General features: G+C 43.6%; 1 protein-coding gene across 1 annotated transcript in view; it reads left to right on the plus strand.

Moving 5' to 3' along the window:
- CFAP299 (cilia and flagella associated protein 299) overlaps nt 1–5,586 on the plus strand; it is a 223,396-nt gene extending 217,810 nt beyond the window's left edge. The window contains 2 exon segments of the mRNA XM_055798129.1: nt 3,017–3,146; nt 5,506–5,586. Of these exon segments, the coding sequence (XP_055654104.1) occupies nt 3,017–3,146; nt 5,506–5,586 (211 nt within the window).
- The last annotated feature ends 13,369 nt before the right edge of the window (nt 5,587–18,955 follow it).

An 18,955-nucleotide genomic window follows, 5' to 3' on the forward strand; every position in this document is an offset into this window, starting at 1 on the left:
TGATGCTGAAAACTGTCACATTTGTTCCAAAACACATGGTAATCAAACAAAATAATAGTAGAAAAAATGTACGCTGAATTTCTTTTTTCTTTGGCATTTGGTCATGTTGATCTGATAGCATGTTTTTGTCTCAGGATAATTTAAATATTTAGACACATGGAATTCCACTAACAAAAGTTAGTTTGGTTGGATTTGGATTGTAGTAACTCCTAAATAGCATTTACTGCTGAAGTTTAGTTTCATATTTATTCTAGAGAAAGAAACACAGATGAGATGGGATTCCCTAGGTCCTGATTTCTAGCCCCCTCTTCTTGCAGCAGCCTCATGGTAGAATGTATTGATTATAGTGAGCAAGTTTTACCTTAACAGTAACTGGCAGGGGAGAGACTGCTCCAGAGCAGCCTTCTCCAACCCCTTGCCCCTCTGGTCAAAACTTTCTTCTGACCTCCTGCCTGTTTAGGCAGTATTAGGAGTATGTCCTGCTACTGTGTATTACTTTGTCCTCCCGGTAATGCTGTCCTCTGCCTGCAGCAGCCCTTCTCGTCCTACCTGCTGAAGGTGGGTGTGAGGCTTGCTTGAATCTCTTGATGTCATCAGTTTTCAGTGAAGAGCATGAATAAAGGTATGCAGGGGAAATTTCCTTTCACAGCCAGACATCTGGGCTTCCTTAAAGCAGCTGCCGTCTCACTGTCTGCTGGTCTTTGTTTTAGAGAACATAGGAATGCCAAGAAGCTCGGGGCTTATATGTGGGAAAGGCAGTGGGAGCATTGCACGGGACACTGCCCCATTCCCTTTAGGCCTCAGTACAGGGTTCAGAGAGATTCACTTCATTTTGCTAGTGGGTTTGGCATTTACGTCTCACATCTAAGCACATGATGAAAACTAATTTGTCATGGAGTGAAAGAGAACATAACAAAACTGTTTGTGCTAGACATTGATTTCCCAGAAGAAAGGCTGTCTGAGCTCTGATTTTGTCCTCATTGGCTAAAATGGGGAAGTATGGTAGGAGAGGGACTGGAAACTTGGCAAAATGCAGGAAGTTTTTATCTGACAGCTAACTGACTATTTCCACCTTCAGACGTTTAATTTTTTTAATGAATGTGAGGAAGTCTTAGCAGAGAAGAGAGAAGTCCCCCTCTCTGCCTCAAGATAATGTAGAGGAATTCCTTCCTAATCTGGTAGCAGTCTTCCACCAGAAACAATCTCTATTTGGCAATTGGACTCATTAACCAAGTTGTGTCCTGGGAAAAACTGTATGGATGAAATAAGGTACTGAGTAGAGACTTAAAAGAATCTGTGTATTTAGTCTGTGTATAAGTTTGTGCATGTTCTTATTCTTGGATCTAAACAATGAATGAAAAAAATCTTGTTTGCTACTTAATACAGGTATTCTGGAGCATTAAATAATTCTATGGATGACAAATTAAAGTGACCGATTAGCATATCAAAGCAAAGAAGTTATTACTGCTAAGCTGAATGAATTGTGTCCACCCACCTTTCACTCACTTTCTGCAGGCATCTAAGCGTTAGGCTGAGTGAAGTTCCAGATGGCAGCTTCTACTTGCGCTGACTCACTCACTCGAGGACGCAACTTTGAGCTGAGCACATTCTACATTATCTGCTTGTAATCCAAGGCTATTGAGCTCAGTGGCAAGTCACCCACTGGCTTCAGTGATGCCAGGGTGAATTCTGTAAGGGCATGATAAATTCATCTCCAAGTCAGTATACATTGCTCCATTCCTACCAGAGACATTCAGGATGTAAAAAGGTTTAGTATACTTAACAGTAAGGCCTATTGTTTTGCACTTTCAAAGTGAGGAAGAAATCAAGATGCTTTAAAAAGCAGAACCATCTATCTAGCTGGAATGGAGTACGCTTTCAGAAGGCAGGAAAATTAAAAGGTATTTTCAAAATTTCTTGAATCCTCCTTACACAGAGTGATTTCAAGGGTTCCTCCCCTCTCCTCTGTCTTTTGCAAAAGATGCACTCATCTGATCAGCAGCAGAAATGCAGTGCGCCACTTCAGTGATCAAATGAGTATCCCAGCATGGTATGTGTAGCAGTGCCATTGCACTGTGCAATTTGTAGGTACATCTGATCTGAAATCTGATCTGAAAAGGTTTCTGAACAAATACTAACAGTGGGCATGCCTGTTAGTTGCCTGTGTAGCAAGTACAAAGCCCAGAAGGGCTGAGGTCAGGTGCTAAAAGGTTTGAGAAGCAAAACAACAGCAGTGTGAGAAGGCTCCGGGAGTTCCAGCTCTTCTGACTTGGGAGAGAGGCTGATAAACCGCTAAAACCCTCCTTTGTCCATTTTGTGTTTGACATAGCAGGCTGATTCCTTTTGACTTTTGTTTAGCACCAGACATTTTGGGAGCTAGCAAGCACAGTCAGACTGATCGAATGGTTTGCTCCAGAATCAATCCCAGGCTGACACCTGCAGCTCTTGAGGGAGCTGGGATTTTCCTCAGGGAGCTGGAGTTCAGCCCCACCCGCCACCCCCCGCTGTATCTGGCTCATAAGGAGACTTCCAAAAACTCCTTACTACCAGAATTATATTAAAAACAAGAGAAAGGAAAGCAGCAAGGCAGCAAGAGAGTTCCAGTGAGATCCTAAGGGGAAACTGTTGGTTCCCACATCTGGTTTGCAGATCTGTGGTGGTCTGGGAAGCCCTTTCAGGTGGTCTCCAGAGCTGTTTCCATCACAGTGGTAGTTCTCAAGCACTACCACTTCCCACTAGTTATACCCAGGCTCTGAGTCTCTTAGTAACACTAGTACTGAGTGGATGAGGAGATAGCTAGGGGCCTTGGTTTTGGTTTGCCAGAGATCAGACATGTAGAGCCACATTTGGGCAGGTTTTCTAATATTTAGTGGGCTTCTGCTCCTCAGTGGATCTGTCTGGCTTTCAGAGGGAATCAGGAACTACTCAACATGAACAAGGAGGTCAGAATCTGCCCTTTAAGCTGAAAGAATGACATCCATTAAAAGTACTGAACTTCTGTTTCACATTTTCACAGCTTTTACAACTGGGATAGAAATGTCAGCACTTCAAATTCCAGCGCAAATTACCAAGTGATTGCCGAAAATGCCTGTGGACTACTCTTCAAGAACAAAAATGATAGGAAAATAATAAACGTGGATCCCAAGGTAAATGTCTTCCTCCCTGCCCCAATATTCTAAATAGCCTTTATGCAGTGGAGCTTGACTGCTAAACTGTTGAGTCCAATTGCAAACAGTGTCTTTATCAATACACACCTAGCATTTCAGGCTCACTCAGACATGCTGTTGCCCATGTTAACACAGCCGCTCTGGTCCCTGTCAGGATAAACTTAGCATAGCTTGTTTATGACTGAGTGTGTCTAGGTCTTTCCGTTGTGACGACAAACATCAGAACCTGAACTGACGGATAAAATGGTGAGATTTCCAAAGCAGGGGTTCTTTTACACCCTGCCCCTTTGCCTGCCCTTTTTTCTTTCCAATCAAAAGGACAAACTGTCGCCACTACTGCCAGGACAGGCTGCAGGCCGAGGCTACGTCCTATTAATTGAACTGCTGAGAAGTGCTAAGGAAAGGGAAGCACAGGAAAGGGAATGGGCTGAGGAGGGAAGCAGGACTGACTGGAAGATGTGAGGACCAAAGCATGGGAATATATAAGCAGGTACATCTGATGTAGAATGACACTGTGTTTTACTCAGAGGATGACACACATGTCTCTAACTAAAAGGAAAAAGTACTAAAATGTTGGTGATGTCCTGGGGCTGCTGGTCCCTGTATCCATCTCCTCTTAAAAATCAGACCTTTATTATGAAACATGCCTGCAGGTGGATAAAAATAAATACATATTTGATAAAAATAAATAAATATTAGGGTACTTTGAATCAAAAGCTGCAACCTGAAGGAACTGTAATGTCCCAAATCCTGGCAAGGCCTGCTGAACACCATCAAATACAGAAAGCAGAATCGGTTTCTGCATCTGAAGTGCGGGCCATCTTCTACCTCAGCACTTTTGCAGTGGTGAACTGAAACTGGCAGAGTTCCTTTCCCAACTGCACATAATCCTTGTTCTTGCTCCTTAATACAAAAGATTTGAGAAGTCCTGAGGAAGGCAGCCCCATTAAGGTAGTTTAGTTCCTGTAGCAGATTGAGATCATCACGGGCGTAAGGGTCAAACTTGGATTTTAAGCCCTGTCACTTACAAAAGAGAAATCTGACACTAGATGCATCTTCTTGTGGAGAGCTGTGTTTCTCCAGCATGCAGTAAATCAGAAGGACTTATGACTGAATAAAAGAAAGGAAAATATTTGTGCCTCGGTAGTGCTATAAACTGGATGAATGTTGTGGTCTCTGTGTCTCTCATGCATAACTGACAGCACAAACGTGTGCTTTGCTTTCACCTAAAAATGGCTCTGAGCCTATTATTGCTGAAGTTGTTTGGTCTCTACCGTTTTGTTTACATAGCAGTTGAATCCGAACAAAGCAAATGCTCAAATCGTACCTGGATATCCCATTTTCAGCCATGGTTGAAAGCTGATTATATTGCCGTGGGTAATGTTACAGACAGCTTCCCTCTACAAGAAGCCATGTTCCTCTGGTGCCAACCGCGCTTTTTTAAACTTTACAACTGAAGTCCTTGGACTATAGTTAGATGTGATAAACACACGCAGGCTTTGGTTACTTTCCAAACCAACATGAACTAAGCTGGGCAATAATCGGGTTGGATTTCTACAGAACTGATCTAGGATGATGGTTTCTTTGATGTGCTTCCCATAAGAGATGGTCACATATGAATAGTAACACTACAAAATATCAAATTATATGCATTTCAAAATAAGTGCATTGGTTTGTTAGAAATTGAAAAATGCATACCTAAAAATGTGTTTGGTTGCATTGAAAGTGGGCCACCAATCCAACTTCCTGCAGCTGCAGAACATCTGTAACAAATAACCAGCTCTTTAGTGTCTACGTGAAAGATCCTCGTGTGCCAAGAGTCACACTAAGAAGCACTTGTGTGTGTACATTGCATCCCCCTACGGGTTGCCGGGCACAGGCCTGTGAATCCCCATGAGATCCATCTGGCTTTGGATTTTCTGTAACACTCACTGATAGAGATCAAGCTTTTGAGGAGTGCTTGCTATGGGCCAAACCGAAATCAGCACAAGTTCTCTCTTGTGGGGTTAAGTCTTGAACAGACTTTAGGACCAGCTGCCTGATCTTTGCAAGCAGGCGTCCTCTTTGACCAGTTGCTTGTCCACTTGTTCCTGGTTGTATTTTAGCTAAAAGAACTCTTATCACTGTCTTTGCATCTGCTAAAAGCCTTGCAGGAGAAATGGAACTGTCTGGTGCCAGGACATTCATCTTCAGTGAGAAATCCCCACCCTCAGAGCTAGCTGCATTCATCAAACTTTATGTTCTGAGGGAAGAAGAAGAAAATTAATGACATAAAACCCAGGTCTTTTCTCTCTCCTGACCAGGTATCTGTAATATTCTGTGTTTCAGGCCTACTCAGGAGACGACATGGCCACCAGTTGAAACCGATCTTGATCTCTATGTTGTTATCTATGACCATATCATCAGAAGAGGGACCTAAGGTCCATCTGTGTGGCTCTTCTCCCAGTGATTTGTTTAGCTATTTTAAAGTCCTCTGAAAGAAAAAGAAGCGGTTGAAAGATCTTTACGTGGTGTTCAGGGGTAGAAAGAGGGATTTTTATAGGGATTTAGAGTTGGTTTGTGCTTTGCCCCCTAAGGGATATAAAGTGGAAGGAAGACCTCGTACAGGCCGTAGAGTCCGTATGTGGGTCCCTTGTTTGTCCTTGGGGTATGTGAATTGCAAAAGCACCTAAAGGTAAGACAGAAGGCTTGGACCCAGCTTTTTGCTATTACTCCTAAGGCAGCAGGGTGGCTGGGACAGAGATGCTGCATTCTTTCCTGGAGTAAAGAAAAGAAACTACTGTTCCATAGCCCCTCAGCAACGGGATGGTTTAAATTCTTCCTGGGAGACTCTTTTCTAGGTTGGCGTGGACATCTGTTGAGCAGCTAACACCATGTAATGTGGACCAAGCCATTCACAGGGTAGCAGGGAGAAGTTGTACCACATAGGCCAGTAAATGTAAAGAAATCTGCAGTGTTTTGATGGCATTAATGGTTCCTTGAAAGCCACTTTTCATCCATTCCTGCTCTTGGTGCTGTTCTAGTACCAACTTGCCAGAAGTTCAGGCAGCAACGCAATGGCCTAAGGGACTCCCTTCCATTCCTGGGGCACTTGGGGAAGTTGCCCGTACTTACATGACCCAGCTGGTATACCAGCAGCGTAGCTGTCTGCTTACCAGAGAACTGGAAAATGGCACAGAGCTAAGCAGCAGAAAGAACTAGCAGGAAGCAAAAGCGGGAATTACAAAGAAAAAGGATGTGGAGGTGAAGGCAGAGGAAACAAAGGTAGAAAGTGACTGGATAAAATTCCCTGGACCTTTAAGGGGACTGCATGATTATAGTGATCTTTTCTGGACTCAATACTGTGAATTTGTGAGGAGGACAAGTTAGGCAACTCGGACGAGAAAAAAGATGGTAGCAGCACTGCTAGGCTCACCATAGGGCGAGGTTTACCTGCCGGCCTCATCGCAAGCCTGTTCCCTTTGGAAAAGGCTGAGCGCCTTTGGTCTTAGCAGTTGGTGTGTTAAAGATCCCTTTACTGCAAGGAGAGGGAGTGTTCCAACAATTACAAAGTGAAAGTTGCTACTTCAAAGCTGCAATAATTTGGGAGAGACTTAGAACCCTTGTTTTCTTTCTGGTAAAACTTTAAAAGTTATGAAGTTCTGCCATTTCCAAAATACAATAAAATCTTTTACTGTGACAATTTGCTTTTACATTGAGTGCTTCACCCCACAGCACCCTGAGATTTCTGCAGCAGGTACGCAAACTGGAGGTTAGTTTACTGCTCCCTGACCTGCAGCTGGGCTGCGGAGGATGCTGCCCGCCGCCTGCCCGCGCCGCCGGCCCGCTCCCCCGCTCCCCCGCCGCCGGCCCGCTCCCCCGCTCGCCCGCTCGCCCGCGGCTCCGCTGCCATCGCCGGGTCAGCAGAGCCCCCTAGCGCCGGCGGAGCGAACGCCGGCAGGGGGAGCTTCCCGGCCCGCGGCGGGCAAAGAAACCCGGCGCCCGCTGGAGCCCCTGGCCTCGGAGCCGCTGGCCTCGGAGCGGGTGCACCCAGCGTACAGCCCGAGCCTCCGCCCGGGGCTGTGGGCGGAAGGAACTGCAGTCCGAGCCTGCGTAACCCTTCGGTTTTGCACAGGGCCGTGCGCTGGAAACTGAAGTCTCCAGAGGGAAGCGCTTGCGCTGTTAGGGCAGGCTGCTCCTGACCTTGGCGCTTCCAGGTGTTTCCTTCGTGCAGCAGTACCGCTCCTTGCATCGCACCAGAAAACAGAGCTTCTGCCGTGGACCCGACTTTGCTTTGCTGCCACTGTGTTGTGAGGCAGCGCAAGGGAAGGGCCAGCTACTGACCTACCGCTATTTTTTGTAGCATTGAAGCAAGGTTGCCTTTATTGTACAGCTTAGAGTTTGGGATATGTTTTTTTTCAAGGAAAAATTCAAAACTCCTGAACCATTTAAAAAACATTAGGGTTTGCCTCTCGAGCACTGGAGAAGGAGAAATTCCCATTATGAAGGCTGGTAGAATGGACAATTGGCGGAAAGGGTATGAATTCTGGTTTTCATTCCTCTCAACAAATGAATTATAATTTTTATTTCTTAATGTAATCAGATTTTAAAGTAATGTTGAAAAACCTGAAGTTGGAAAGTGGTCCCTGGAATTTGGAGAACATTATCTCAGCATCATAATAGATAAAAAATAAAATTAAGTAGAACATAATAGAAGTAAATTTTCAACTTTAGAAGTTATTTCTACAAATTCAGTTTCCTTTGTTTTCATGTTATTAATTGATGCTCTTGACTCAAAAGAACAGCAGGAAGTCTGGGAGAACCCTATGTCTACATCTGCAGGAAGATGGAAGGAAATTTGGATCTAAGTGGGCTTTACGTGTTTTCAGGTCAGCGAGTGCATTGCTGCACTGTACATCTCTAAAGATAAACTACTGAAAGGCTGTAAAGATGTAGGAAGCCTCCTTTTTTGCAGTTGGTGCTGACCACCTATGGAATTATAATTTCATGCTATTTCTGAAGTGAGTGATAAACTTCATTTGCAACAAAAAATAAACTGTAATATCTGCAGCAAAAGAATGGTATTCACTGAGCAATTCACAGAATTACTGGCTCCTCAGTAAACTCATTTGATTCCTTCCCACCCATCTTTGCCTATAAGCTAATCTCCTGGTGTTCTGTCTCTTCTGACATTCAAAACCTAGGACCCCAGAGTGTTACCATAAGTGAAAGCTCCCAAGTTACTTGTTACAGTCCTTTGCCAATCCTAACTGGAAGAAACTCAAGCTTCTGCTGTAAGCGAAAATCTGTCCCCAAAGACTTCTGTAATCTGGCTTGCATTTTAAAGGTTAATTTTCTTAGACAAACAGGATAGCACCTAAAAGCAACTAAGTGCTGTTACAAACAGGATATGCCTAAAAGCAACTAAGTGCTATTACAGTCCATTTCCCTAAAATGTCAGTGGTGGTTTTTCCCAACGTCTTGTCACTGGTCAGCCCTGGGTAGACACACAGTGAACTGGACATGCAAAACGTGGTAATCAAGAGAGAAGCTTTCCGAGGACTGATAAACACATGAAAACTTCCTGTAAACGTTCTTATGCTCTGTGATTTTTTTAGCAGAAACAAATGCAAACTGTCTAGCCTGAAATTATTGCTTGCTCTAAACATAAGGTGAATGGAAACATCTCCATTCTGTTTTGAAAAGAGACTCTGGTACCATCGTTCATTGGGACATTTACTGCAGGTACGGAGTTTGCAGACTGCCATGAGATAACTGATCTTAGGCGTTGATAGGAAAGTGCATGCTTGCAAAGAATCCCCAGAATTTAGATTTTATACGGGGTGGGGGGTGGGGGGGTTCAAGCATGTCTAAACTGTGTACATGAGTTATGGTCTACAGATTTTATTAGCTTGTGTTTGTTTTGGATTTTTATACTTCTTTACCTCCCCGCCAAAATCATAGTTTTGTTCTTTTTATGTGGAGTCTGGATCTTTGGTCTTGCAACAGCGTTTGGCACTGTTCTTCTTCTTCTTGTTGTGTTGGATAATAGAGTGAAGCTGAAAAGTAGCACGAGATTGGTGGTGAACAGCTCCATCCTGAGCGACGTGCAGAATCACAGCAAGAGTTATTATTTAGTACCATTTAGTTATTATTTAGTACCATTTTTATTTAGAAAAGTCATTTCACACCAAAGTCTGAAGTTCTTTCTTCTTCTTCTTAACTGTCACAACAGGATGCTTTGATGTAGTTAGAAACTTCTTGCATGATGTGAAATGAATTTCTGGTGAGTTTGGTGTGATTTTATGGAGAGGCATCAGCAGCTTTGCATTCTCTGACCAAAAGTGGTTTTGTGGAAGGCCAGCTGTCTGAGGACACCGAGCAATGGTGGTAATTAAGCTGCACTTTTGAGTTTGGTAGCTGTACAGTAAGCTATCAGCTCAGAAAACACAGCAGCACTTCATGAACTCTAAGGTTTGTGATTCTAGCAGCAGCCTCACCAACCTAGCTGCATCTTCTGATGCTGCTAGAAGAAGCTGAAAGAAGAAGATGGGGTGGCAGTGCCATTTGAATAACTGACCTCTAGCTCATGTAAAGAACAAGATCTCCAAGCAGTGTACAGCTTGGTCATTGGATGTTCTCCTTTTGGCCACCAGCGAAAGAGGTTGTAGGGGAAAACCCTGCGTTAACTCCAACTCCCCACATACAGAAAAGAAACCAGATTAAAAATAAGTGAAACCTTTGGGCAATTCTCTGCAAGGCAGGCAGGGACAAGCAGTGCAGGCCAAGCCACTGTTCTCGCTGCAAAGAAAACAAAAACACAGGTGCTGGATGTACTGAAGCCATGCAGATTAGTCCTGTGTGCAGTACACGCTTTTTACAAGAAGAAAAAACATGACTCTTGTTATTTGGCTATTATTCGCTTGAGGCATGTTTTATTTCAGCTCAGCTCCAAGCAGAGTTATAACAGATCCCACAGCAGAAGTTCTCTGTGATGAGAGAAACATGTGATCTCGGAGTCCTAGAGAAGAAATTATGCTGGGAAGGCACCTCCAGCAGGAAGGCCAGTGCTGGAAGGCCAGTGCTGGCCACCTGAGCAAACAGCCAGTCTAGCAAATGTAAAAGAGCAAGCGTCATGGATATATGTTAACAGCTATACACGGGAGTGGTTTGGTGCAAGTTTCTCACCATGACTCTGCCTAGAAAAAGGCTATTTTCTGTCCCCATCTCTTAAGGCCATGAGCAAGGACAGTCAAAGAGAGCAAGCACCACCTGGTAAAAGGGGAGAGCTGGCTCTGCACATTGCAGTTTGTGTAGCATGAACCCAAGCATTGCTGGCTGATGTGCTGTTTAGTGTTCTTCTGTGCTGGTTATGAACTTCACGATGTTGTACGTGGGAATGTGTATATAAGGGGTGCAGGCGAATGATACAGCTTAGGATAAGTGAGTCATTCAGAGCTGACTGTAGAGGATTCTGCTGACTGGGTCACAAAGACCAAGTCCAGTGAGAAAAGACAAGATTTCTCTGGAGTAATGGCTTCAAGGGGGGGGGGGGGGGGGTGTTGGTGGCAGGACAAGACACCTTATCATGAGATTATGGATCTACCAAGAGCAAGGGTGACTTTGGGGGGTTGGAGACATGCTGCTGGGAGTAAAGTTGGTGTCACTGACCTGAAGACTTGGTGGCAGGAGCCCTGCCACAGCAGAATACACAGAAGCCTATCCAAAATGGGCAAGCAGATGGTGTGGAGGGCTGGTGTGAGCCAGCCGAGGTGAAGCTGTAGAGGATATTCACTAGATGACAGCGAGGAGAGCTGGATGTAGGAGCCACAGCAGCGGAGATTGCTTTTATAAGTAAATTCTAGAAAGCCAGGCTACTAATAAGTGCAAGTGTGGGATTGGCCTTCACATGCTGAACAGATTTTGCTAATATCACTTTGTTATGCAAATACATAATTATTTAATTTTCCCCAGAAGGACTACTTGTGGTTTTCCCTTCCCTGGGACTTCCGAATGCTTGTGTGGAGGGCACAAATAACTGTGTGGTTACCAGGTACGTGCATTACATGGCAAGCTCTGAAAAAGTGGAAACCTGGAAGTTTTTGGTAGAGGTTTAAATAGCAATTTTGAAAGGGGCTGCTGGAGGGTGGTGAGGCTGGCCCTGATAATGGCACAGGTGTTGCTCATCATTTAAATAAACTTATTTAAGACTGAAGCCTACCGTGTGCCCGGGTCTAAGGAACAAAAAGGCTAGGTTGCTTCACTAACTGGAGACTCTGCAGTGGATCGAGGTGGAGCTGTACTAGCAAGGAGCCGCTAGGGCCTCGCAGAGAGGGAGCAGGATCCACAGACCTGACCGGAGCTGTGCTGGCTGTAGCTGGGAAGGAGGATGTTTGTGGATAACCATTCCTCGCTGATGCAGATGAGAACAAAGGAGAAGCATCCACTGACCCTCTTTTCCTATAGTACTGTGGTATAATAAGTATAGATGAGTGCTCAGCTTGGAAAGTCCTGCCCAATTGTAAGGCATGAAACTTTTGTATTACTAAAGGGGAAAAAAAAAAGTTGGGCTCTCTTATGCAAAGCCAGAATTTCAGATAGTTTCAGTTTGATTTTGCCTCAAGTTTATCTGCCTGCAAGTGCATCTGTAGGTACACACACGTGCATGCACCAGCCAGAGTTTGGTGTCTACTTCTGGAGCAGCATTATTTGACCTTTTTGCATTTTCCCTGTTTCTTAATAGAAGAGGGGGGACAGGAAGTAAAAAAACCCTAAACCCCCAAACCAACAAAACTCCCAACAAGACAACTGATTACCTGTAGCCGTCCAAATTGTTATCTCAGCTCTGCAGATGGGAAATCTAGAGTGACTGTAATGGACGGGATGGAGTCACTCCATAATCATACCAGGGTGTATGCAGAATTTGTCCCATGTGGTGATGGTTATTCTTTTTGTCTGTCTGCATGTTTTGTAGCTTTTCATGCCCCGGCAGCTGTTTTGTGTAGAGACCTGCCCTCCAGACTGACTAAGACCTGATCTGTACATTTGTACCAAAATGATTTGTATGCTGTGCGGAAAGGCAGATGAGTTTATATGGATATCCATATAAATCCAAAGAAGTGATTTAGGAAGTTAGTGTTTTGAGTGTTTTTGGAGCCTGTCAGTATATCATACTGAAATGTTTGCTTTGTTTGCTTTGTTTTTATAAATACAGGAAAGGTAGGTAAGTTTTTATTCCATGCTTGCTTTGAAGATTATGCCATTGCACTGCTACATTTAGCAAACTGAGAGAGAAAAAAGGGGGGAAGAAGTAAAATAAGAAATTGATGCCGCATTTAGCCATCTCCGTTAAAAATGCAAAATATGTAGTATTTCTGCACCAAGTTCAGACTAGATCTCATTCTGTGCAAATAATTTTTACTGCTGTTGCATCAACATCAGGGCTCAGCACATTCTTTAACATTTAGCCTTCTAAATGGCTTGTTTTGCCTCTATCAATAGAAAACTCAAAAAAGCCAATCAGGGTGCACATCAGTTGTCGCCAGGTGGACCCACATTCAGGGACAAGTTCAGGTATGTCATTCTTCAGCTGTAATTGGGACCAGTTCTGCTGACAGCTGAAAAACTGAGATATTAAATTTAAGAACTGTTATTAACCATTTTTGTACTTCTTAAGTCAAAAGTGTACATGAGGAAACACATTACAGCTTAAATCGGTGAAGTAATACTAGTTTAATTAGCAAATGAGTGTTTTCTTAAGAGTCTTGGGGAAAAAAGTACTGCCAATCTTTGAAGCGTGACTATTATAACTAGTGAATCTGGGCTGTGTATATAACATTGAAATTGGTGAAGCCCTGTATTTTGTGTCTGCTGAGGATTTGACCCAAAAAAAAGACATTCGGCATTTGACTGCGTATTATTACAGAGCAAATGCAAGCTTTTGGCTCATATCAGTCAGATGCCAAGAGGTGTGTCAGCCTCCTGCACCTGTCCACTTATTACTGGCCTCCAAGTGGACTATGTCCTATCAATGTCAGCCTTCAGAGCCTGATTATTTAAATAGGTTTTCAGCTATCCAGATGGTAATGTCCTAACTTGGATATAGTGATTTTGTCGGAGACAGTGGCAGAACCCTGGCTGAAATTGAGGTAAACATCATCGACTGGTCTCTCATCTGCAAGTCCAATCAATTTATCACTAAAAGCAATCAGGTGGGTCAGACATGACTTGCCAAATCTGTGCTGACTGTTCCAAGTCACTTTCTTCTCCCTCATGTGCCCAGAAACACATCCCAAGAGGACATGCTCTGTGATTTTCCCAGAGACTGAAGTGAGGCTGTATGGTAGGCAACTGTTGGTACGCCTCCTCTTGACCATGTAACCCTGGCAGATCCAGCAGAGGAGACTTCCCCGCCACACCCCACCCCACCCCCCACACACACACCCCCCACCCCCCGCCCGTAACTCCACAGGCCCTTGTCTTTCCCATAGGAGGGCACAGATAAGCTGTTAGGGAGCTGCTTTACACCAACAGTTAACAGTGATTAGTCTCTGATACTCGGTGATCTGTTGCATGGAGTGAGGTCATATTGGGTGAAACCAAGCCTGAACTTCCTGTTATTCTGGGAATAGATGCAGATCTGACCTTTTCATTTGGCCATTTTGGTAGAAAATATCAGAGCAGCACCATGGCTGTCCTATTTCTTCCTTCTTTCCAAAACGGAGCTGGCAGAGTCTCTTTCAAAAACCTTGCCATTTGTTTTTTGAAAGATAGTTGTTTATCTTGTTCCTTTTTTAACCAAGAACTAAACTGGAAGCACAGGAGATTGCTGCCTCAGTCAAAGTTAATGTTAATTTTGTCAGAGAATGAAGCACAGTAGTAAAATGTATCAGTAAATGCTGACCTCATTGTGTTATTAAGTATATTGGCCCTGTGAGACTTGGCCAATTGGTGCAGCCAGACACCCATCTGCTTCACTTGGAGCAGGACTTGGGCCACAAAGTACACTAAGAAAAACTGCAGAACTACATTTTCATTCTGAAAGTAGCACCAGTGTCAAAATATCTACTGAAAACCAAACCACAGGTTCTTTCCATAGGTCTCATTGCTGTTTGTAAGAGGTTAAAGAAACTGAGCTGAAAAGATGCCTGTGGAGAATTCAAGATGGGGATGTAGTCCAGCTGCAGTTTATTTCAACCAAAATATTACATTTTAAATGAAACTATTTTCTCAATTTGCCAGATCTCCTTGTCTACCTCTTAACATTTTAATACATCCATATCTTAGCAATAAACATTGTTAGATAGAAAGAAAAGAAACGGTGGCTGAGAGGATAGCAGGGTTGCTTCTCCCAACTCATCAAAGGCCATTAAGTGTGCAAACCAGTAGTGATGAGTATTCATCAACTGATGAAGGAAGATTTTTCTCCCCACAATCAGCAAAACCTAGTACCACTTTCAGATGCAGAGACTGCTGTTTGTGTGCCAAGACATATATTTTCAAAAGTGGGCAGTAATCTGGAGAGCCTCTTGTCCACGTATTCACCTGCACGCCCCTGAAGACGAAGGCTACAGAACCACCTTGAGGGCTCACGATCTAACTCAGGACTATTGTTTCAAAGTGTTATATTTCAGCCTTCGAAGTTGAAAGTCACAGCCGTACAACTCCAAGAGTGTCTTTGCGGTTGCATGGACAGCAAACCAGCTAACTAAAAGCTGAGTGAGTAGAATTTAGATCATTTCCCTGCATTGATGAGAAGAGCGTCATTGGCACCCAGTTGGAAAGCAGACATCTGAAGCTAGGTGTCTTAATGCACCATGTGTAACAGTGAGTGCTTGTGGTGGTCCTCTGTTAGAATTCCAGAGGTACCCGAAGCGGTTGAGAATAGCAGGTCCGCTGACTCCCATTTCATCAAATCACCCTGCGCTTCTGCTGTAGTAGTTCAGCGGAGCTTTGAAAAAGAATCTTACTCCACTTCAATAATGCCTTGACTTGTGCTGAAAACCAGCTTCCTGGTGTATTTGCTGTGTGTACCAAGAGTCGCAATGCAAGCTTGTAGCCAGGAATGTTTTGTGCACATTTAATACGTGCTTCAAAAACTGCAATAAGATGGATTGAAAATGACCCTCGTGATTTTTGAGCTGCTTAGTTTCAATTAAGCACAGCTTTTTCCTGCCAAAGCCTGGTTTGCTTGCTAGATAAGGACTGGCAGACTGCATGTTTCACAGTCGCTTACACAGAACAGTGAGAGCTGAGGATGTTGAAGTGGGCTGAGTCCTTTCAGTGCGGCACCACAGTCTGTCTGTAGCACACTTACTGGGTGTGCATTGTCCTAACAGAAATAGTAATGCTGTCTCAGTCAGTAACACTGGGACAGTTCCCGGTTCTGAGGCGGTCGTACCAGCGAACTGACAGCTGGGATTAGCTGGTTTCTTGTTAGTCAGCCACAGCGGAAAGCTTACAAGAAAAGTGGGGTCATGAAGATTAAATCATCCTGAAAAGATAGGTAGTCCTTTCAGTTCAGGGTAAGCTCTGGTTTTGTGTAGTACATTGCTGAACTGCTGCATGGTAAGCCTGATATTTATTATTAGTAGAATTACGTTGTAATTTTAGCATGCGTGAGGGGGCAGGATGGAATTACAAGCGTGGACTCTGCTTAGACTGATACAAGTGTTAAACCATCCTGCTGGGTTTCATGGGGACAGACATATTGCACAAGGGAATATTTAATCTGCTGTGAAAACAGTCACTCAAGACCAGAACAAGGGCAGACTCTTCAGTGTCATCTGCCCCTTAGTGCCCCATGAGAGCAACATAAAGTAGTGGAGGATTACCTACAGGGAGGAGGGCTCTCTGCTGCAAAGCTGGGAGGGGTGCAGCTCCTCCCCTGTTTGGCAGGGTACAGAAAGGAACTTCCCTGCTCTCTGCATTGTGCTCTGGAATGGCTGCAGCAAGATGTAAAGCGTATAGGCCCCTTCCCTCCTACCAGAGCCCCAGCAGGCTAACACTGACTCAGGGCCCATCTTGCCACAAGTTACGAGCAGTACGTCACTGGAAGATGAAAAGCGAGGTCACATGTATTTGTATCCCCACCCAAAAAACTGCAGAGATAATGAGTCGTTGAGCTTTCAGTCATTAGTGGAGAAATTAAAGAAAGATTAAATGGATGTCAGTGTCTCATTCTTAATGTTCTTGATCTATTTTTAACTGGTTCTCAGTCCTTTTTCCTCTCTTTTCTAAGACTGGGTAGGGCAACAGCATAACATGCCCACGTTTGGCAGTACTGGTTGTACCATCCCTTCATCTAGGTCTAACTGTGCTGGGTGAGCTAGGCAGCCTAGACATTTGTCGCAGTGTGTCCTTTTCATGTTGCATCACTGTCCCAGCCCACTGGTGAATTACTTTTTTCTGCTCCTCATCCTGTCCCATAAATGCTATGTGCAAATACATTATTATAGGGTTGTGAAAGCAGCTGGAATTTGACTCTATTATCTAAATAACCCATTGAATTTGATCTTTCAGATTCTTTTTCCAAAGCCAAAAAGCAGTGTGCCTCCTGATTGGGAATACTGCATCTCTAAGAGGAAGGGGTGGTTTCAGTGGCCCTTACTGATGCTGACAATTATAAAAAAGTTCACTGACAGAACTGTTGTTTTGAGGGTGAGCCTGTGGGTGCCTTAACTGTGCTCCTCAATCAAGGCTAAGAACACAGCTTTGCCATTGCACGTGGTACCAGTACAGTTATATCTGTGGCTTCAGCGGGCCTCTTTCTTCTCTTGGAAATCAGCACAACTCTTCTGCAACCTGTGGGGTTAAACTGTAAACTCTCTGAGACACGGCTGAAGTTTGGTTCCCTGAACAATGCTAAACTTGCTAGTAAGTTGCAGCAGTTCCATGGAAGAACTGGAAAAACAATAGAGAAGTGCAAAAGCACCGTTATCTCGTAAGTCAGGTCTAAGGGTTTGCCAGCCCTTATTTACTAATGAGGAGTAACTCCTTACATGTACTGGTTTGGTTTGGTTTGTGCAGTCATGGTGGTCTGACATTTAAAAAGCTTATGTCCAGTTTGTTCTAAGGATATTTTTTTCATTTGGGGAGCCACAGAACTACGTGTAACAAGCATCCCACCATGTCACAGGGACAATCCATAAAGCAAGGGGTATTTGAAACCCAGCGTGTTCTTCTGCGGCACTCTCAAAAAACTGCGATGGCCATCTAAAAAGGGGGATTCAGAGAAGACACCTAATGCCTTGAGGACTTCCTTTTTCCTTTCTGCCTGACACCAAGCATCCTCTTTCTCTCTCTTTACTGGCTTTAATAGGATTCTATAGGGCTAACTTTCTATTTTAAACACTTAACCACAGTCAAGTGGTGGGACAAGGCTCTGGGAGCCAAATTCTGAATTAATTTTGCATAAACAGAGCTTTCTGATAACATTGAAAAGTTTTTAAATAAAAGCTCAGCAAGGTTTAAGGGTGCTGGGACTTCCATGATGAACTTCAGCAAGTTTTTGTCTAATCCTCCTTTGCTTGAGTACAGTGTTAGATACATGCTGTCTCTGAGTAATTTTTTTCTTTGAACTGAAGTCATACTTGATTTACAGTGATCCAATCTCAAAAGTCAGGCTGCAGTTTGCAAGACGCATTGGCTGTGAAAAACAGCACATTCTTCTGGCTAATTATTTGGTGCTGTAGGTTTAAAAGAGGATTCAGTTGTGGTTGTTTTATTTTAAGAGTTGTGGTGTGTTGTTGGGTTTTTTTTAAAATCGCATCTCTCATGAGCAGAAAATAACATGACCGAAGCAATTCCAGTATTTCACTTGCCTAAAGGTTCTTCTTTGGGACTGACAGTTCTGCTGTGGATATAAGCCAGAGATTGCTGCTTGTGCTGAACTTTTTAGCTATTGGTTCAAATAATTTTGTTTTCTTCCTGCAGAGATCCACACTGGTTCTATTAATTGTGTCCAAAAACTCAGTCATGCCTTAATGTTTTAATTACATACGTTTGCTTGTACGGCTTGTTCTTATAATCCAATAATATAAGTTTCTTACATAGAAAAGTGAAAAGCATTACTTACTATTGGCATTAATACTGAAATTGTGTGTGTTTGTACATATATGGATAATACTTTTAGATGCATATGGCAAATTTGATACCTCAAAAGTGTTTGAAAATGAGATGCTGTATTTGAGTACTCAAATACAGAAGCATGTAACAATCTTTTGAAAATCTTCTTTCTTTCCTACCTGCCAGTAGGCACTTGCCTTTTGTAGTTACAGATGGGCATATTAAAACTGTTTAACATATTTGTTGCCGATCCCAAATTCAGTGGAATTTGCAAGGCAAGTTCACCCTCCAATACATGATGTATTTTAGTGTTATATTTAGTGCTTGATAATGATACACTTTCTGTAGCCCATTGAAAATGTGAATGCTCCATGCTGGAAATAATGTGTGCTAAGCACCATATACTATTCTGGAAGCCAATGTTCTTATTTCCCTTCTTCAGGTTAGAAATTAAGTCATTCTTGTGGACCAACATATTTATAAACTGTGAAAATGCCGTAAGCGTCTCTTCCCCCTCCTGTGTCCCCACCACCACCACCCAGGTATACAAGGTAAGGCACCTTTTCTGTTGCAAAGCATTACTTTGGAAGGGATGGCATTACATACCCAGTGGGGTGTTGTCTGCTGCTCTGGCACTGGAAAGGGGAGTGAGATGTTTCTGGCCTTTTGGTGGTGAAAAGCAGCAAAGGGGGGAGGCACATGAAATCCTCTCTTCCAGGCAAGGAACACCTACCTGGCTGTGC

This window comes from Falco peregrinus, chromosome 2 (assembly GCF_023634155.1).
Source record: "Falco peregrinus isolate bFalPer1 chromosome 2, bFalPer1.pri, whole genome shotgun sequence".
In the NCBI taxonomy this organism is placed as follows: domain Eukaryota; kingdom Metazoa; phylum Chordata; class Aves; order Falconiformes; family Falconidae; genus Falco; species Falco peregrinus.